We start from the raw sequence: 21,613 nt of genomic DNA, 5'->3' as shown, positions 1-21,613 counted from the left end.
TGCTAAGTCTGTGCTTGTAGTTGTAAATAAAAGCTATTTAGGAAACTGGTATTAAACCAAGAACTTCATGTTTAATACTCTTCTCTTCTTCATTTTGGACCTACGGTGTTTGTCAAAAGTTACACAATGCCAATTACTTGCGTGCACTTATTCAAGGAGTCCACACATCTCAGGCAAAACTTTATTGTGTATGAGTTGAACACTTTCGTTTGTGACTGAAAGCTGCAATCAGTAAACAATCCTCACTGAATTACACAGCAATCAAAAAAAAAGGAAAAAACTGTGAGTGCACCTTTTCCAAAGTATGGTAGTGCGAACTATTGACATGGGTGTGGATCTTCAAAAGCATTTTGTATCTCAGTACAGCTTTTGTTCTGGATCTAAACAGACAAACTTTTAAACTCTATTTTATTGCTTGAAGTATGGGTAAATTATAATTTTTAACAAGAGGAGGTACATAGGATAAAGTGACAGGACTACATGGTTATTGCAGTACTCTGTATGTAAGCTGAAGCTATGGCGTTGCTAAACTACACTGTGTAAGGCTTCCACTTCAATCTCAGGATGTTCTAATGAAGGGCTATTAAATTTTATTGCACATTTAAGTGTGTGCCTAGCTAAAATGCCTTTTCTTGTCCTTGGGCTTGTCTCCACTCGGTAATTTCTGCTGGAGAATACAGCAGAGTCCCCTAGTAGAAATATGCTGATGGAAGGAATTCTTGTTAGTACTGCCGTTCCACCTCTCTGAATAACAAAAGCTGATGGGAGCACTCTGCTGTTGGCAAAGCTGGATCTGCCTGAGAGCTTTTTGCCTTCAGAGCTGGCTAGTTGCCTTTTTTATCTATGCTTCTGGCTGGAAGGATCTTGGCTGGCAAAATTTTAGCACAAACCTACTCTTAGATATCATGGCCTGCATGTGAGAATCAATGATGTCACTTGCAGGTCTTGCTCTTTATCTGATGAGACGATGAACAAATTTAATTCTTTACATCCAGGAATAGGTGACTGCGGTCTACAAAATGCCTGATTTTTCATTTGTGTATTTATTTGTGTACTATGTATTAATATTTGTGTATTATAAAAATTATGTATAAATACAGTAATGGAAATGTATTCCTAAAACGTCTTGAGAGTTGTAGTGAAGGAGTAGGATTTGTCAAGAGTTTGAAGCACTGAATTTACCAGCTGGAGGTGATTTTTGCTGGATACTATTTTGTGATTTCAGTGGTGAGGAAAATTGCTTCTAAATTGTTCCTTCTAATCTAGGTCCTAGGACTACTGAAATTTGAGAGGGGAAAAGATTGTGTATTGTCAGATTGCAGCTGGAGCCCTTCACCTTCTTTTAATGGAGCTGTGAAGCTGTTGTGTTCAAGGAAGTCACTGTAGGCAGCAGGTGTTTGCCAGATCCTTGGCTTAACAATGTAGGCCTCCTCAGGAGTATGTGGTGTTAATGAAGGAATTCATGTGTGTAATTTCCATGCATAGCTCTGTGTAAGACATAATAGGCTTTTCTTGGTGCAGCTGCTCTTGGCATGCAGCTCTGAAGTTTTACTCCGGGAGTAATCAGGACAGGGACTTGTTGGGAAGTGTGGAGAGTGTTCTCTGACTGGTGCCTCTGTTGAGGGTCCTGGGAGGTAATGCTGTGGTGTTACTGAAGCAGATTTCTTCAGAGGGGAGTGGATGCAACCCTAAAAAGTGGTGTTTTTTTATTTAAGAGAGCAGTGAAACTTTTTTTTCACTCCACAAGTCTTTTCAGAGAGTAGATTTGATGAAGGATGGATGGGGCTTCTGGCTAACTGGAATCAGCCCTGTTACTCTAACGGAGATGAGATGGATTGCAGGTACGGAGCACCGAGCTTTTCTGGCGAGTTGTTACTAACACAGGTGCCCCAGGGACCTGTCAAGGGGAAATCATGTTAATGCGTCAGTGGTCGCCTCGGTGAGGACTGTCCGGCTTATCCTGGTACGCGGTCTGCCTCGGTCAGAAAGTGTTACCGGGGCACGGAGGTGCGGGTGGGCGGGGGCTGCGGGGAAATGGAAGGGAAGGCGTTCGCGGCAGTCCGGGGACGGCCGGACTGCGCTGCGTCCTTGCCCTCGGGCGCCTCTGGAGCCGTCCGGGAAGGCGCTGCCTGTGCCGCGGGGCGTCTGGCGGGGCCCGGCGGCTCCCCCCGCCCGCGGGCGGCCCCGCGCTGCGGCGGGAGCCGGCGCGGCACTTCCTGTCTGGGGCGGGCAGCGGAAGGACCGCGCGCGCCGCCCCGCAGGAAGCGCTGCCGCGCGCCGTGGCGGTGACCGCTCCGCCCGCCCGCGAGAGCGCGCTTCGCCGCCGGCCCCTGCGCGCGCCCGCCCGTCAATGTGAAGCCGCTCCGGCAGCGTAAACATGGCGGCGTCCGTGCATGAGGGGCCCACGAACCAGCTCGACCTCCTCATTCGGGCCGGTGAGCTGCGCTGCGCCGGGCCGACGCGGGGTGGGAGCGTGGACGGGCCGGGGCGGGGAAGACGCGGCGCACGGCGCGCTCCGGCGGCGGGCGGGAGGCAATGGAGGGCAACCAGGAAGTGATCACCTTGGTAGCGGCCGGCCCGGCGAGCGGCTGGCCCGCGGTACTTGCCTCCCGGTGCGGTTGGCACCACCGCGGCCGCCGTGTCAGGAATTGCGGCGGGGCGCGCGGAGGAGTTTAGTGGGGTTTTGGAGGCTGGGGCGAGAACCAGGAAGTGCGCGAAGCTGTTGTCCTCCCGCCTCCCTTGGCCCTCCCCTCGCTCCAGGCGCCGCCGCCACGCTGTCTGAGCAGGCAGGCCGAGCGTCACCGCACACTGCACGCAGGGCCGCGGCCCGGCCTCCCCGGGTACCGCACACCCGCGCGCGTCCCCCGCTATTCTGCCGCCTGGCCCCCGTGCCCTTTTAAACTCTGCTCTGGCGGCGGGGCGGGAGGAGGCGCTGCCGGCAGGGCCGCGGCCCCACGTGTGCGACGCGGGGGGGCGGTGGCGCCCCCTCCCCCACGCGTGCCGCGTAGCGGAAGCCGCGCGCTCCCCCGGGGCCCCGCGCAGAGGAGGGGCCGCCGCCGCTGGCGGGTGGGGGGCGGCGGCTGCCAATGGGCGCGCGGCGGACACGGGAGTGGCGGCGCGGCGTTGGCGGCGCGTACGGCACCGGAGGGAAGCCGACTGTAAACACGGAAGTGGCCGCGCCGCCGCCGCACGTGGCCGCACCTGCCTGCGGGCGCCCCCGGCGGGCGGGGGAAGGGCGGGCGGTTGCGCCGTCCCGGGCCGAGCTTCCTCTCCGGGCAGCTCCGCGGTCATGGCGGGATGAGGAGGCGCGAGGCCGCGGGAATTCCGTTCCCTGCCGTCGGCCCGTGCAGGTGCCGCGCTTTCTCTGGTCGCTCCTCCGCACCGTCAGACATTGCAGCCCCCGGGTCCAGCCGCTGCCGGGACTCGGGCCGTTTACCTGAGCTGTAGAACTTTTTCGGGGTTGCATTCAGAAACCTGTATGGTTTGGCCTCTTTCAGTTTTGTTAAAACTGTCTGACAACAGGATACTCCAGTGATCCCAGCACTTGTCTTAAAGTGTGGTAAAGCCCTGGAGAACGAGCAAGGTTACAACTGACCCAAACGTCAATGCAGTGTCAAGCATTCAGTTCTCCACCAAAGTTGTACCAGATCTGGTTTTATTTTTGCCTTTACAACATGGAGTTCAACTTCTAAAAGTAGTCCTTGGAACCATAAATAGTACAGTGTAGGGCATTATAGGTAATGAATTGTGCAGTAGGTGCACATGAATTTACAGAGCGAGTCAAGCTTAATACTGGCTTTACATTGACATGGCAGTGGGTTTTTACAGGTCTAAAAGTAAATGCTCTGTCGTTTCCTAGTGTATTAAGATACTCTTTTAAAAAGGGCCAAGTCACATAGTCTTCATCATCATTTCTTTTATTTAATGTGGAAAAATACCCAGTTTTTTTTTTTTTTTTTTTTTGGGGGAGGGGGGAACCCAAACCTCAGACACGCAAAAATACCCCACTACAAAGCAGTGAAGAACTGTTCTGCTGAGTAACCAGAAGGGGAGTAGGTCCTAAGCATTTGGACGCTTTGGGTCTATGATGGAGCAATAGCTTCACTTTGCCAGTAGAACACATCTCCGATTTTTGCAGGTTTCACTGCTGCAGATTTCAGTGAGTTGTTTTTTACTTTTGATTGTCCATAAATAAAGAATGTGTAAGTAGTTGATCATTGTGTCAACACCTTCTTAAGTCACTGTAACTAGATTGCTTGAGAGCCAGCCCTTAGATAAATAATGAATGACCTTTGCATTGCTCTTTCTGGTGTCCTTTGTCATACTGATCTCATTAGCCCAACCAACTTCATTCCTTTTTTTTCCATATTTGCATTGGAGTGAGTGATACCTACGCATGTCTAGTATTCCTATCATCATACTATCAAGATATCATATCTGTTTATTTAGTTTTGTATGTAGATGATATCACGTGGATTTAAGTGAGGAATTCTTTATCCTAAGGGATTATAATAATTATATGTTGCCTTTTCCCATGGCTGCTGGTTTCAGTGTTGGCAAAACTTCAGTGTTTGATAACTGTGGGAAGTAAGATGAACCAAAGATGTTACTGCTTAGTGTTATCTTAATTGCCAGTTGTAAGAGCAACTCTTAAATGACTTTACAAAGATATGTTTTGGCTTTATAGCTAATATTTGTGTCAATATTGGGCTGATGACATATGGCTCACAGTGAAACAAGTGTTTTGAGATGGTTGCTCTCATCTTTGTTATTGATTTGCCTTATGCAGTGGGTTAGGCATAATCCTTAAATTGTGTGCAGCTGAGAGTATGGAAAAGAGCCAGGCGTAGGGAAATACTAAAAATCCAAAGAATTATTTTTCAGTTTCTGAATAAATATCCACCATAAAACAAGCAGTAAACTGAGAATGCTTTCTTTTCCAGTCAAGTTTTGCATACAGAAAGATTTCTGGATATTACCTATAGAGGCAATTCAACTGCTTTTAATTAAGATGTAGCTTAAGCACTGTTACTTCCACTGCTGTTTTTAAATGCTGAAATAAAACAAGCATGTGAACAAGCATTAAAGTAAACTTTAATGTGGTTTGTTAGTGTATGTGTAGTCACTCTTGACTGAGTTCCATGCTTGGAATTGTGAATTCTTCATTAAAATGTTGCTTTGGTTGCCTGATAGTATTAAAGGGTTAGCTATTGCAGGTGCTACAGTTAAGTGTTGGCCTTGTCAATGCAGACACTGATAGCACTTCAGGTTGAAGGGGGGGAGAGGAGAGCTGTACTGCAGTGCAAAAGAGTACCATTTTGAAAATTTCAGTCTGTTTTTTTGATCTCATAAATTTCTTTCATTAATTTTGTTCCAAATGGATATGTTGCCACTGTTTTTTCTGTAAAGCTGAAGTACAGCCCTGTCAGACTTAATTTTACCAAGGTTGGTATTTTGTAACAGTTGTTGAGAACCTTGAATAATCTATAGTACACACTATTTGGGTAGAAAGTGGAGCTAGAAGGCATTAGGCCAACAGTGAAGATAGGCATCAACTAGCCTAGTTATCTATTTACACTTTAGATTTGAAATTGTTTTCTAAGATTTTTTTTTTTTTTTTTTTTTTGTAAATAGATAAAAATTTTTTAATGAAATACTTTAAAATAAAGTGCCATGGACTTAGATTCTGTCATAAAAGCAGTAAGATGAGATTTGGGTTAAAAGAATGGAAGATAAGTCGTGGTATTAGCTCTGATGTGTTCTCGATCAGTAAATGGCAGTTCTCATGTTACTCAGTTACCAAAGTCTGGAAAATTTACTGTCATCCACATAAACTACTTTGCTTCATTTGGGCAAGTGACAGTTCTTCCTGAAATGATTGCATAATATAACAGCTACACCTTACATTGTTCACTCAAACAGTACGGTCTGTTTTAGCTTTGGGGTCTTGCTTATAGTTGATAGCATAAATATAATAGAAATAGAATTGGGCATTTTTAGAGAAATGGGTGGTACACTTCAGTCTTTGATTAGAAATGTTTCTGCCCATTGTGATACTTGTGTATCAAAGTGTTGGAAAGTTGTGGTTTTTTAATTGTGGAAGCCTACTCCTTTGGTTTGCTTTTAGCCCATCTTTATTGTGAGAAGTGTTACCAAGTGTTGTGATACAAATGTAATTTAGTTGATGACACTTGATCAAGTCATCTGCAAGAAGAGCCGCCTGGTTTTTTTCTGGTCCCATCCCCTCTCTGTGAGAGCTTGTTCCCCCACTTCATCTTTCATGATGTGTTTTTTATCTGTTTTTTTTCGATATCATGTCTTCTATCTGAGCATTCTGACATACTGTCTTCTGTTAGACATTTTCTAGTGTGTCAGAAAGATACTTTACATAAATTTGTGTTGAGGTACAAATTTCTGCTTTTTTCTTCCTACTGTATTGGCGCAGTAACATTGCCTGTGAGCAAATGCAAACTCATGATGTTCACTGGGTAAACAAATAAATTCCTCTGAGGCTAAAACCATGTACTGGTTAAAGGACAATTAGCTAACTGGGAAGACTTGAAACTTGGTAATAGAACTGAGTTTAGTAAGTGTTTTAATAGTTGTCCTTTTGGCAGTGTTAGGTTAGTTTGTTAGCTGTCATGATAGACAGACAGCATGTGTTGTTCGAGCCAAAGCCAGAAGTGTTACTATTTTTTGCTTGATATTTTTTAGGTGACAGTTTTAGTGGAGTCCCAAGTAGCTCACACTGGAAAAGCATCTGTGAAGTGTGTATTTTCCAGCGTCAGAGGCTTTTGTGGAGTAGATAATGCTGTTTTTATTGGAAATGGAAGGGTTGCTTAGGGGAGAGGTCGAGTGACTCCTTTGCTCTGCTGTTACGGTTTTGCAGTCTTAGTCCCTAATGCTGGTTGTATTTCCTTTCTCTCCACTCTGGTCCTTCAGCAGAATGCCCTAGTACTGGAAAACTACATAGATGGCTTTCTGCTGTCTTTCTTGCCTTGTTCCTGCCCTCTGCTAAGTACCTCTTAGTTGTGATGCAGCATCTAAACTGTTCCCTGTAGGAAAATTTTGTATACTTTTAAGCATTTAGGAATAGTGAATTCAGTACCCTCTTACAATTGAAATTTGTCAACTGAGTTTGAACTTCTTTACAAAAGTCCTTCTTACACTGAACCTAATGGCACAGAAGCAGCTATTTGGTTAGAGAAGCTTTGCTGACATGCTTTGAATCTTATTGCATGCATTAGAATAATAACATATTAAATACTGATTCAGACTTTCTAATTTCAGTACTGTTGTAGAATTGATACATTTTTAACGACTATCTGAATATTGTTCCTGTATTTTGATAATCAATCAGTGAAAATTTTTATGAGGTAGATGAGGGAAACTTAGTCATCAAATTCTGTGCAACTGAAACTTTTATTTAGAATGAGAAATGTTTAGGCAGAGGGTTTCCTGCAGGGCCACTCTGTTACAGTGCAGGTGGTCAGCCTCTGACTTTGGATATGCCCAAACAGCTGGTTGGGAAGGAAACACTTGGCTGAGTATGGGGAGCATCCAGGGTTTGGAGCTGGGGAAAGGGCTCACAGTGCAAAATTCGTGCTGGTTGCCACTGGTTATCCAAGGAACAGAGTGCACAGTGAAGACCCTTTCCTGATTTTCCTGTGCTCTTAGGTAGGCTTTTATTGTTCACAGCCTGGGGTGAAGCAGTGTTGGAATGTAAGCTGTAACAGGCATCTACTATTCCAAAAGATAAAGCCCTCTAAATAGCATCCTAGGCCATAGCTAATAGGCTGTGGTGGGAATCCCATCAACCAGACATCAGGTGGGCAGCAGGCTGGTTCAGCAGGAACTTTCAGTCACCCATAATTTTGCATTTGTGCATCTTCCACATTTCATCCACTTTCAGATTCTGGTTGATATGTTTAATCTTCTGGCTAGTAGGTTTTTCAAGTTTTTAATCCCTGGATTTGAAAAAACTGCAGTATGCTGGAAGGCTTTTATCCCCTTGTGAGCCTGCAGGGAATCAGTGTGTATCTGGTGTTTCCTTAAGTCAGAAGCAGCTCTGGCATTATTTTTCCCTGCTTTTCACTAAACAAACCTTGAGTTATTTCTTAGATGTTTTCAGTAACAACATAGGTGCCTCGAAGTTTTCATAGAGAATTATTCCCAAATCCTCTTTAGTTCTGTGATACTGGAGATAGGTGACTCTGCTTAGGCTAAAGATAGCTCTCCTGGTTGCTGGCTGCCTTGCTGGAGTGGTTTAGCTTAGAGCAGATGGCCATAAATGGAAAGAGCAACTGGAGAGAGCCAGTTACCTTGGCCAGAGTGTGGATAATGGGCAACAGGTGCTTCTGCAGTCAACACTTTTCAAAACCTTTACAAGGGTGAGGAATATGGAGTTAGCTGTGAATAGAATTGTAGTTTTACATGATATGTTGGGGGTTTTTTAGTGTTGCTGCTGTGTTCAAGGTGCTGTGATCTGCACTGCATCAAACTTACCTGTGCTCTCTTGAAGTTGCATTATTTTTGATTAATTAGTTTTCCTAAACTTTCAGAACTTGAAAAAAGAGCTGCTTTTACCTTCTTCCCTTAGTTTTTGCATAAAAGCACACCCTTTATACTGTTTGTTGTGCTTTGTGGTTTTTTTAACAACCAAGCTGCTAAAACAAACTCACAATTATTTTGAATGTCAGAAATCAAAACAGGATTTATGTTTTAGAAATTAATCTTGTATCTATATACATATCTATATCTATATATATATATGCATACATAGACACATATATGTATATATTTATCCAATAGACTGAAAATTTTAAGAGAGGTGACCTTTAGGTCAGTGTCCTTTAGGAGCAGTGTCAGTTCTGCTTGTCTTGTGTCTTCCCTAAATATTTCTGTTGATGGGAAGGTATAAAAGGTGTGAAGACATCTGATAATCTTGTGTTTTTCATGTTAGAGAAGTACAGCTGTACAGGGATACATGTGGACTTTTATAAGTAACCTGTTCTCATACATTTTTTTGTATCCTTCTGCAGTGGAAGCATCAGTTCATGGCAGTAATGTGCACTGCACAGATAAGACAATTGAAGCTGCAGAGGCCTTGCTTCATATGGAGTCTCCTACCTGCCTGAGAGATGCCAGGAGTCCTGGTATGTCAGCCACAGTCTCTGTTCTGGGAGCCATTTCTCCTCCTACTAATGAGTAAAACAAGCAAAGTGGGAAACCTATGTCTGTGGAGAGCTGGATGCTGTTTAAAACATTTGCCTTCATATTTAAAAACTACTGATTTGTTTTGAGTTTTCCATGATTTCTCCACCCTGCAACAAATATACTTACAGATTAAATAATTTATCTGAGAGGGGTTGTTGGGAAGAGATAGCTGAGTAACTACATATTTAAAATTAATTTTTCCCCCTAAACATCACAGCATACTTTTTCACTGTGCAGGTGACAGAGCTCTGGCACAGATTGATCAGAGAGGCCATGGAGACTCCATCCTTGGAGATATTAAAAAGTACAGGATCCTGGGCAGCTAGTTCTAGGTGGCCCAGCTTGAGCAAGGAGTTGGACCAGATCCCCTTCTAACCCCAGCCGTTCTGGGTTCTGTGAATCTGACATTTTAGATTGCAAAAATAGTTACTTTAAGGGAAAAGTATTTCTATTCATCTTTCTATTTTAGAAAGCATACCTGAAAACAATGTGTTGCAAAGTGTTAACAGTCTAAAAAACCAAACCTTAATGCTGATGATTACTTTAACTGGTGTCCCTTCTGAAGTTACTTAATATATGTTGGATGAAATGGTCAAGCTGAAATGCAAAGACTACAAAATAGGAAATGGAGATCAGAGTAATGATCAAAGATGAAGCTCTAATTTGTTTAAATTAAAGTTGAGTTTAGTTCTGCAGAATATTGGTGTGATACCTTTTTTTGCCTAAAACTACTGACAAGTGTGCATGTTTTGGGGAGTTGGATTGATTTTCAAGGTGACAGGATTTTGGAGCAGAAACTTGCTACACCATTGCATATGCTTTGTTTAAAATAATTTTATGTAAGCTACATTAAAATAATCAGGTAGAAACTTCATCCGATACTCTTTTTTTCTTCTCTTGTAGTGGAAGTTTTTGTCCCTCCTTGTGTGTCCACCCCAGAATTTATCCATGCAGCCATGAGACCTGATGTGATCACAGAAACCGTGGTGGAAGTATCAACAGAGGAATCTGAACAAATGGACGTATCTTCTGTTCCAACTTCCCCTGATATCCATGAACCAATGAAAAAGAAAAAGGGTACATACAGCTTTTCATAGGAGCAAGCTCATGTTTACTTCTGTTGTTCACTGCCATGGATGGTACAGTTGATACAGGGGAGGATGCATTGGATGGTCTGATCTCTTTGCTCATACAAACAGATTGATGGGAGTCTGAAATGTGAGTTCTTAGAAAATGGGTCTGCAACAAGAAAAAAGAAGGAGCAGGAGAATGAGCTTTGACAAGCCATAAAAGAAGATGGTGTCTGTGTTGTGTATTTTAACACAAAGTGAAGGATGGATAGAGGATTCAAAGAGGACTTCTGTGGTGGGTAACCACTGATGTCTGAAATATGGATATATTTGGAGAGACGGTAGACTTGGGGTTCATGCAATGAAGCAACAGGGTAAATACTAACTTAAAAAAACATAAGTCAGTTTACAGAATCATTGTAAGATCTTTGTGAAATTTTTGTCTTTTGCATTTAATTGGCGTGTCTTGGAGGAGGAACAATTCAGAACAGTGTTAGGTTTCTAAGCATTTTGCTATCAAATGAGAGGTTGGCACCTGGTAATGTTGTTCTAGTCTAGCAGTTTTGTTAAAGGCATCAGTACAGTTCATAACTTTAGGAATATTGATTTAATAGAGTTTCCAGACATGCTGAGATGGAATATATACTTGTAATTTAGAGGGAAACAAGTGCAATGTAGTGATAAAGTGATATAAATCCAAGATCTGTGAGTCTTAGTTTTAATAAAAATGCACATTAACTTGTCTGCAATTGAACTGAATCTGCCTATGAAGTAAGCAACCCAAGGATAATTAAACTGGAAGTGCAGTAGTAATCTAAGAATCTAAGTTTATCCATACCTGTAGCAAGGAAACAGCAGGGGAAAAATACACAGACTGCTTTTTTCAGCAAAGGCAAACTATAAAATTCTACTCTGCATGTGATTAATACTTCCTTTTCCCCATGTTTTATGTGCAGCTGGCCGTAAACCCAAGACCCAGCAATCATCTTTATCTGATGGGTCTCCAGATCTAGGTATAAAGAAGAAACCTAGAGAAGGCAAAGGTATATTTTTCCTTTTATTGAGTCTTTAAAAATAAGCAGGGTATGTGTATGGTATTTATCACAGGAAATTTACAGATTTTAAAAATTGTATGGATGAGATTGTACTGACTTTATTAGAGTTTTATTCAATGTCTTCAAATTTGTTTGTACAAGATCTAGCACAAGGATGTATGTTCTAGGAGTCTCCTCTAGAACCCTCCACAATTAATAGGCTTTCCCATTTTATATTTGCTTTGCTTTGTGGTTATTGACGTGTGATGTCTTTTGTGTTGTGTATCAGCTTAGTGCTACACATAAAATTCTTTAAGCTATTGCTGTAAGACTTGCTCTCAAGTAGAGGCAGCACATGAGCATTTAGAAAGGTGATTGTTGGAAATACGATTTCTTAGTTGACTGACAAACTTCAGTGGGAAGTTCCTTGACTAATAGGTTCCAGTTAGTTTAAGGGGAAAAACAAATGGTGATGTGTTTCTTTACTGGTTGAGTGGAGGATTATATGCAGGAGAGTTCTACTTTCCTAATGTTTCTCCTGATAAATAGAGGTTCCTTTCTTGAACTCCAAGCCCCTACTATTCATTCAGCAAGAAGACAGATTGAGACAGTTGCTCACAGGTTACCTTTGAGGTGGCGTGCAGCGTATCAGCTCTTCCCCTGGCTACAGGTGAAAAATCTGGATCTCTTCTCCACCTAGTGCACTGAAAAGTTGTTTGGAGATGTTGCTATAGCTGGGAATAACAAAGTTTAGTGACTTCGAGTGGCAACATGCTAGCTGAAAGAGCTCCTCTATTATTTTAAGATTTGTTTGAAAGCAAGGTCTCTGCTGTTCACATAATACCTTATCTGGCTAGAGCTCCAGAGTCATCATGTCAGTAGGGCAGGGAAGAATGACTTCATGGAGATGTTTGCTCATGGAAACCAGTGCAAACTCTAATTAAACTTCCCTGCAGTGCCCACAGTTGCCCACAGATTTGGTGTAGCAGTGGACTTCAGTGGAGATGACAGATTTTGTATCTGCTATATTGAAAAATACTTCTTGTAGCCTTCTTGAATCCTTACTTTTCTTTCTATTTCAGATTTTAGTATTACAGCTTTCCATGACCTGAATAGTACTTTCTGGTTGTCCCAGGTCCTAGTTTCCTGCACAAATAATTTGAAAAGGGAGGCCTGTATTTCTCTCTGTTCTCATTTTTGTGCTGGTGATTTCAACTCTATAGCTTCTTGTTTTATGAAGTGGGAGATGATACTGCTTTATGGTTTTTGGGGGACTTTTTAGCTTTCTTTTAAATTTATTTTATTTCTATGGCCCTTCCTAATGACCTACATATGTCTCTTTTTCTCTTGAAGTACCTCATTCCATATTTTATACTACAACTGCAATAAATTAATTTTTGTTCTTGATGTCCTGCAAAATATTTTGTTAACTGGATTTAATTTTTGTTACTTATTTTTAAAAATTACTTGCAAAGGTAGGCTATTTCATATGCAGCATGTTTTTGGAAAACCAGGTATTATTCTGCAGTTCAGTACTATCAGAATTAAGTCATGGAGGAGGAGATGGTGCACATTTGGAAAGGGGATCCCTTGTTGGCATTCCTTCCTTTGTGCATTCTGGGTACTTTCTGGTGCAAAGTGAGGCAGCTGTAAATCTGATTTAATTGTGTCCTACAGTTTATTTCTTCTCTTGAAGTTCCTGTTTGCTTTCTAATCCTGAAGCCCACTTACATTGTTGCAAAATATCTATTGCAGACCTACAGCATTTGGTGGTCGACCCAGAAATTCTCCTTCTAAGGAGCTAAGGAATAAAACCCCAGGGATTAATTCCCTAAAATCTAGGATGATTTAAAAAATCTTGAGTTCTCTTGTTGACTGGTTCCTCACATAGGTCTTATTCAAATATCTCTGAAATCTAGTTGGGTTTTGGTAGTCAACTTAGTGTTGTTTGGAGCCCATTGTAAAGTACAGTTTTTATCTTTGAGATGTTTTTCCGGAAGATGGAACCTGTGATCTTCCCTATCCTTTGAGGTTTTCAAAGATAGCTGACTTCTCAAAATCTGCAACAGTGGTCTTCAATCTGCCTTAATTTATTTTAATTATCTTTGCATGGCATAACAAGTGCTGTGCTAGGGCTTTAAATCTCAGGAATTATTGCCCTTTTTTCACCCACACACAAAAATATAATTTGGTCCATGTCCTTGGAGGTAAATAATTGTTATTAATGTTCTGAGGTAATTGTCCTTGTGGATCTGTCTTAGTTCTCCCTTCTCAGAAACTTGAGGAGTCTTCCCCAGCTGTACAAATTGGAATGTGATCTGCTCTTTTTCTTTGGCATCTCTTCCTCTTTTCCTAGATGCACATGGTCTGGTCAGAATGCAGACAGACCCTGTGTTACATTCTGTGGCATCCTGATAGTCACTGTCACAAACCCCTTCTTGGGGATTCTCCAGTGAAGATGGTACACCTCTTGAATACCTGACAAGTGCATTAAATTCTTTAGCCTGACTTCATTTTATAACCCCCTAATTACAGAAGAGTACATGGGATTTCTGCCCTGTTCAAGAAGTTGGACTGGCTTTGCACCTAGAAGGATGTTGGTCACTCCACAACATATTTGGGAAGGATCAGAACATGGGGCTGTCACCAGTTAGTGTGAGAGCCCCAGGTGCTGGACAAACTTAACCACAGTTGAGATGGTTTGTTGCTGCAGGTTGTATGCCTTTTAAAAATTACGTATTTATATTCTCCTGTCCTTCAGTGTCATAAAATATAATGGCATTTTCATGCCCTGTTTAATCAAATATGAGAAGAAAATTCTGAGTGCTCGTCCTGCTGAATAGATAGGTACTGACTTGGAACACCCTCCCATACTTCTTTTCAAGAACTGAAGAATGGGTGTTGAACAGGCTCCTGTGCTGTATAGCAGATCACTTGGATCAACTCCTTTCAGAATGTAAATATTTATGGAAATGTCAATAAACTTAACAGAATGAATGAATATATGCTGGTTACATCCTCTGTGTAACATTGCTCGTAACGCAGGTCATGAAGAGTCACCTAAATATGGAGAACTTTCTGTTATCTTTAAAAGTGGCTTTCTAACACACGAATGCTTTCTGATTATAGGAAATACAACGTACTTATGGGAGTTCCTTTTGGACCTTCTTCAGGACAAAAATACATGTCCTCGGTATATTAAATGGACTCAGAGAGAGAAGGGAATCTTTAAACTTGTGGATTCAAAAGCTGTCTCCAGACTCTGGGGAAAACACAAAAACAAACCTGACATGAACTATGAGACTATGGGAAGAGCTCTGAGGTAAAAATTTTTAGATTCTGAAGTTACCTACTACAGTTTAAAATCTGATTCTTAATTTTGCCCATAGAAATATAACCGTTCTGAAATTTTAAAAACTTTACCCTCTTGCAGATTTAGCCTTCAGTCTTGCAGTCCCTATAACTTTTTATGTTACTAATAAATTTGCAATTTTAATTCCTGAAGTCTATATTTGAAAGGTCAGATTTTTTTCAGGTAGATCCCTCAGATCCTTTGCCAGTATGTGTTCTCACAGCTTCTTTCCATACCTCCTTTTATCATAGATTTTACTGTGATTACTTCAGGTTTTCTTGTTAGCACAGATTGAGATTTTCTTTAAAATCTGTCACTATGTTGCTTACTACTTAATTGTACTTTCCTTGCAGATACTACTATCAAAGAGGAATCCTGGCAAAAGTTGAGGGACAGAGGCTTGTATATCAGTTTAAGGAGATGCCAAAAAATATAGTTGTCATAGATGATGACAAAAGTGAGTCCTGCAATGAGGATTTGTCAATATCTACAGATGAAAAGTCCCTGGAAAGAGTGTCTTTATCTGCAGAAAACCTTTTAAAAGCAGCACCCTCTGCACGTGGAGGAAAAAATTCCTCTCAGTTAAGCTGTACCAGAACAGAAAAAGCAGTCACCAGAGTTGTGAATATTGCCTCATCAGCTCATGACACATCCTCATCTCGTCCTTCTACTACCACTGCTACTGTCCCAGCAACAACACCTCCCAGGTTTGTGTTAATGGGGCTGTTAAATTTCTAAAGTCCTATTGCTAGATGTGCAAAAGGTTTGGGAGTAGGTTCTTTGCTTGCTGGTTTGGCTTTTTCATTTTTTGTTGTGATATGGTTTGGTTTAGTTTTTTTTCAGAACCAACTAAAAATCTGTCTCTCTTAGAATTGTCTGTCCTTGTCATCTGTAAGGATGCCCTGTGTTTTGGCCTAAACACACACATTTATTTTGTAGGACTGTTCGTGTGGCAATGCAAGTGCCCGTTGTCATGACCTCTCTGGGACAGAAAATCTCAACGGTGGCAGTGCAGTCAGTAAATGCAGGGTCACCGTTAATAACCAACACAAGTCCAACCACAGCAACAACTCCAAAGGTAGTAATCCAGACAATCCCTACTGTGGTGCCAGCCTCTGCTGAAAATGGAGACAAAATCACAATGCAGCCCGCCAAAATCATCACAATCCCTGCCACACAACTCACACAGTGTCAGTTGCAAACAAAAACGGGCCTGTCTGGGTCAGGAAGTATCAACATTGTGGGAGCGCCATTGGCTGTTAGAGCACTAACCCCAGTGTCCATAGCTCATGGGACACCAGTAATGAGACTGTCGATGCCTGCTCAGCAGACCTCTGGCCAGACTCCTCCCAGGGTGATTAGTGCAGTTCTCAAAGGTCCAGAAGTTAAATCAGACACAGCAGCTTCAAAACAGGAATGTGAAGTGAAAACACTGCAGCTGGTAAAAGAAGAGAAGCCAGCAGATGGAAGCAAGACTGTGACCCACGTAGTAGTAGTTAGCACACCCTCAGCTATTGCCCTTCCTGTAACAATGAAAACAGAAGGAATCATCACATGCGAGAAATGAAGAATAGGTTTCTTCCAGCATGGACTTCTGACTGTTACGGTTTTGAATATACTGACATAATTGGGGGAGGGATGTAGATGACTATCACCAAGTCATAAAGGAGAGTTTTGGAATGTTAATAAACATGCATATGTTGAAGACTTACTGGAAAAAAAATTATTTTCCTGTGTTTCAGTGGGAATTAAACCACACTGATATGCAGTTAAAAACTGCCTCTTCCAGTTGGGAAACAGCTGAACCTATGGAGAAGGAAAGAGGGGCTGAAAAGGGACCAAACAATTTCACTACGCTACTGGTTACCAAGTTACACTAAGACCTGAAACACTAAGAGCTGTGTGAGAGGTTTGCCTTGGTTTTTAGTTTTCATTGTTACGCAAATGGCAAATTTGATGTATTTTTTCTGCATACCAGCAATTACTACTGTGTGCCCACAGTACTCAACTGGTGCTATGTGAAAAACTATGCTACTAGGTATTGTAGGAAGTGAAATAAAGGAGATTAAAGAGCTTCTAAAAGAAGACAGAGGCCTAGAGGGATTTTTGTATCATACAGCTTAAGCAGGTTCAAATTGAAAGCCTTAGACTGATTTTCAGTTATCTTTCTTGAAATAAGCTAATGGCTTGTTTGTGTAAAGCTTTTTTTATTAAAACAAATTTTTTAAAGACCTTGTACCTAGCACAGTATTGTTATAGAATGACATGTAACATATTTTGTATGGTAGTTAAAAGTCTGTCTAAATTTCTTGATCGTGGACAAAGTAGCAGCAGGTTTTCTGCCTTCTGCTGTACCATGCCTGTATCTCTCACTTAGCCTTGACATCTGTGCATACATTTCAGTTTCAGCTCTACTCTCACTTCAAAGGTCACACCCAGCATGAGCTTTTGTCAGGTAGTTCTAAACCTGTACATTTTTTTTTAGTTGAAGTTAAGAGGGAAGTACCAGTGTTCAGAACGAACTATAATAGTTTGTATATTCAACATTTGAAGTATATTCTATTTTGTTGTACTCTTGTTTCAAAAGTGTATTCAAGTAGGTTTTACTGAAATACAGAAAGAAAATTTAACGGTGTTTGGTCTGCTTTTTATTTTTTCCTTCTTCCTTTCTGCTAACCTGTTAACCTTCTTTTTTTATTTGAAATCTTCCAGGCATTCATTCTAAGATAGATGATACAGTGTGAAATTTTGGGACTCCTCACTGCTTCAAAGGGCTGACCAGCTCGCTCACTCAGTTGTTTAAACACCTGTGAAGCTTGCTGTAGCTGATGAGGTAGCTTCTGACAGGAGTCTAGTTCTTCCACTTTTTCAGCATGGTGAGCACACATATGAGCTCTGTGAACTACCTAGCTGCTCCTCCAGCTACACCAGATATTAGCTCCCTATTTCCAGTCCATGTGCATGGCTTGAAATGTAGCTTACCTTGTTTTCACAGGGACCACACTGGCACATCAGGCTTTGGGTAGTCAGGTGCCCAGTGGACCCCCAGTTCCTAGTGATATGCCCTGGAAAGTCTTCAGGGCAGGAACTTGGGTATCTTGAAATTACTGAAGTCTAAATGATCATCTAAGTACTTCATGCCTGGAGGAGCAATTTTAACAGATGTCTGGAACTGAGGTCTTCTGTAACGCTAAAAGACACCAGAATTAAATACTTACATGCTGAGAATCAAGTTACTTGTAGAGTCCTAGCATCAAGGCCCATTCTTCCCTTCAACTGGTAAGAAATGTGGAAATAGCTCCATACAGCCAGGACAGCATGTGGGGGACTATGAAAGGCTTCTGGAAAAAGTATTCTTTTTCATACTCCTAAGCAGGGAAGTGGAATTTAAGAACAAAATAAAGCTGAAGCAGATAAAAGATTGTGTATAAGGCAGCAATCCCTTCCACTTGCAGCAACCCAAAGAATCAAAGGTTCCTACACATGAACTGTGTTTCTGGCATGGGGTAGAGGACAAAGAGCCTTCACGCAAGGAAATTGAGAAAGAAGAGGACTTTTTTTTTTTTTCTAAGAAAGATGTAGGAAAGGGAAGTAGGGGAAGCTGGGCAATCACTCAATTAATTTGGCAGTCTGGGAGGCACTGATGTTCTGGGTAAAGGGAAATGGAGCAGTGTAAAGAGAGGCAGGTGAAACAAATCTGAGTCAGACAAGAAGAGAGAAACAAGTCTTTTTAAACCTACATTTTTAAGTCCAGTCTGCAAGAAATCCTTTTCTAAGCAGCTATTACTTGATTGCATCTGAAAGAGTTGCTATATCTCAGAGCGTGAAATATCTATGTTGAGTATTTGTAACTAAGACCTTTCCAACACCTAATTTAGATACATTGGAAGTCAAATGGGGACAAACTATCTTCCTGGAATTAGATAAGGATCTCCACCTGATAACCTCCTCTTAATGACAAGACTTCATTATGTAATAGCAAAGACTAGAGGAATGAAGGTGCACACATCTCCGCTACTAGTGGGGTAGTCAGCTCGTAGCCAGCTCTGAGATGCCAGTGCTGCATCTTGCCACGGAACTGGTGGTGGTCCTTTGGCTCTTTCCCCTGGCCACCAGTGAGTGGCACATGATACTGGCTGCCAGAGGATATTTACCAGGAGTTCATGAAGTGCTGTGAGAATCTCAATCTGTGTGAGGATGTGCTGTAACTGAAATGGAAAGGGAACTTAACGTGATTGTGTAAATTAGTATGTGTTTACTGGTGGTATTGGAGGATGTGACCTTGGGATGAGGGAGCTTTGGTCAGGTTTGTAACATCTGAAACATGAAAAGAACACTAGAATATTTCAACAGTTAGTATCTAGCTATACTGCCAGACTTTTGCAATCCCGTTGAAGAACCTGTTTTATATATGTGTGAAAGCAGGACTCCCTTGTACATCTGAAGCTGGTGGCTCATGTAGAAGAGTCCAGGCTTAACTCATCCTTGGCAAGCAGTAACTCTTAGATGTGTGGGTGGAATTAAACATGCGTGAAGTGAGCACGCTTTACACAGAAGGCATTGAGACATACACAGTCATGGTATCACTAATTTTGCAGATAAATACAAATATTTTTACTTTTCAAATCCACTGTTTTAAGTTACAGAATGAAAAGGGTGATGCTGTGTAATCCACAGGGGAAAAAATCTTAACTGTGAGTTGCAACTCAGAGTAAATGACCGAGTACCAAAAATAAGAAAAGTTGAAAGGGGAATCCCATTCCAGAGACCATTGTTTTTGTTAGCTCTCTCTTGCACATCTTTCCTAGTGAAGGGTTCTGGGCCTTGACACAACTCAAGTTGTCTGGGTAAAGCATGCTGAAAGGAAGGCTGAGCTCTTGGGATGCTCTGCTAATTGATCTCATCAATTTTAGGGCTTTGGAGAATTACACCTGAGGTGATCAGGGATGAGTGAGCCAGGGGCAGTCAGGAGTTGAGAAAATGGAGAGGTGCCTGAAGCCTCAGTTCATACTCAGCACATGTCCAGCAGGGATCTTGGCTGCATATGGAGGTTGTTACTGCCAGAACAAGCTAAGTGCAATTCTGCCTTGTAGAGACAGTTCAAATAGCAGGTGTTAAGCTTATTAAGAAGATCCAAGTGACACTATGTACTTGGAATCTAATTGTTCTCCGCAAGAGATAGTGTTTTAATAAGCTTGCAACAGCTTTTGCCTTTCAGCAAATTAAACAAATGGGTCAGTTCTTCCTGCAGCTTGCTTGAGAATGAGGGAAAAGTGTCACTGCTAAAGCTAAGGCAGCCTGTATTCAAGATGAAAACAAGGGATCTGTGGAGACTTTTTTTAGCCTTAATGTGCTTATAAGGTGTACAGCCATAAGAAGAGCTTGGAAGACATTTTTACTGAGTCATACTGCTACATAGGAAAAAAATATCCTTTCTGCTTCTTCTGAAAAATATTTAGTGTACTGATATTTATAGCTGGCAAAAGTATTTCAGTGCTGCAGGCTTGCCTCTTGCTGTATCAAAGTAAGAGCAATAATCCATTTAAGTTTTTCAAAAGAGTCTGTCTGCAAAATAAATTATGGCATGTACTGGAATAAAAGGGTGAAGCTGCCTGAGAACTTACCAGTTAGTTTCTGTGGGCTGTCTACCTTTTATTAAAATACAGCAGAAAGGGTTCACCGTTGGGCTATAGCAGGGATTTTCTGAGTATGACAGTATTAAGAATTGCCTTGAGATGGGGAGAGTCCCCAGCCTTTTCAGTTATTCCACCCCTCCTTGCCTTCACAATTACCCTTTAAGGAGATGAAGCAGTGAACATCTATCGTAACATGTCCAGGATGAAAGAAGAATCCCAGCCCTTTCCACTTCAGAAGGGGTTCTGCAGTGATGGCAGTATCATACAAATCATGCTCTTTCTCAACAGTTTGGTTTCTTTTGTAGGATAGTGTTGCAGGCAAGGGTATGAACTAAAATGTCTTAAGAATGGTAAGATACAAAATACTCCACTGTGAAAGTGACAGTGGGAATTCTGCAGCTGTGATAGTTTGGTTCCTGCTGGTAAAGAGCCTTCCATAACTGGGCCTGTGGCTCTATGCTCTGGCAGTGGGAAAGGTGCTGCACTGATGGACACCTTGACTGGCTTGAGGAAAATGGAGCTGCTTATACAAAAGTGAAATGAAATCATGGGCTTTTTGGTGGGAGTGGTGGGGTTTTTGGTTATGGTTTAGTTTGTTCTTAAATACAAATGTGATCTTTGTTCTCAGTTTAGGGCTTTCTACCACAAGTATAGTTTCTTCCAGAAACTGCCAAAAGGAGTCTGGATGGAAACTCCAGCTTTTGGTGTATCTTTTTGTGGTAGATGAGCAAGGATTTGACTTATTAAAGGTACCGTCTTATAGGTCTACATTGTGGTGTTGATTTTAGAAGTGTTTAGCTGCAGATGACTACAGACGTCAATTAATGGGCACTTGCATTATTTCTCCTCCTTGCAAGACCACTTGAGGGAAGGTCCTAGGAGAAAATACTACTAAAGGAGAAGCACTGCATCTCACCCCCTCTGCACAACTGAGGGCAGCCAGCACCATGAAAAGGAAGCTGTCAGTGTCTAGTTGGTATGAAACATGGGAGCAATGCTCAGTCTTTTTGTGGAGTATTGGGAGTGTTGCATCTCTGGCCCAAAATCTCCCCCAGAAGTGCCACCCTTATGGCTTCCAGGGACACAGTTTGATCTTTCTGAAATTCCAGCCAAAGGAGGTGCTGGCTTGTTGCATGTGCCTGGTAGGAGTATTCACCAAGGCCATTGTCTCCTTGGTTGTAAAATCCTTTCTGTCTGAGGAAAGTCAAATCCACATAAATCCCAGGCTGGTTAAAGGGGCCTCTGCTTGGAAGTAGACCATTGCCCTCATCCTGAAAGGGTCAGGAACATGTGCAGAGTGTGTTA

At 42.0% G+C, this 21,613-nt stretch overlaps 1 protein-coding gene across 3 annotated transcripts in view; it reads left to right on the top strand.

Annotated features, from left to right (window-relative positions):
• The window catches only part of ELF2 (E74 like ETS transcription factor 2), a 36,777-nt gene extending 19,470 nt beyond the window's left edge, over nt 1-17,307 (top strand). For 2 of the 3 annotated variants that reach the window (XM_082281870.1, XM_082281871.1), the window contains exons 4-9: nt 9,042-9,155; nt 10,120-10,293; nt 11,243-11,329; nt 14,450-14,642; nt 15,026-15,379; nt 15,612-17,307. In XM_082281870.1, the coding sequence (XP_082137996.1) occupies nt 9,042-9,155; nt 10,120-10,293; nt 11,243-11,329; nt 14,450-14,642; nt 15,026-15,379; nt 15,612-16,239 (1,550 nt within the window). In that variant the 3' untranslated portion in view covers nt 16,240-17,307. Of the gene's footprint in view, nt 1-2,273; nt 2,436-9,041; nt 9,156-10,119; nt 10,294-11,242; nt 11,330-14,449; nt 14,643-15,025; nt 15,380-15,611 lie in introns of those variants that run through there. The other variant, XM_082281872.1, reaches the window with a different exon arrangement.
• Nucleotides 17,308-21,613: the final 4,306 nt, after the last annotated feature.

This window comes from Coloeus monedula, assembly GCF_965178545.1.
Source record: "Coloeus monedula genome assembly, chromosome: 5".
In the NCBI taxonomy this organism is placed as follows: domain Eukaryota; kingdom Metazoa; phylum Chordata; class Aves; order Passeriformes; family Corvidae; genus Coloeus; species Coloeus monedula.
This window is presented reverse-complemented; position numbering and strand designations above follow the sequence as displayed.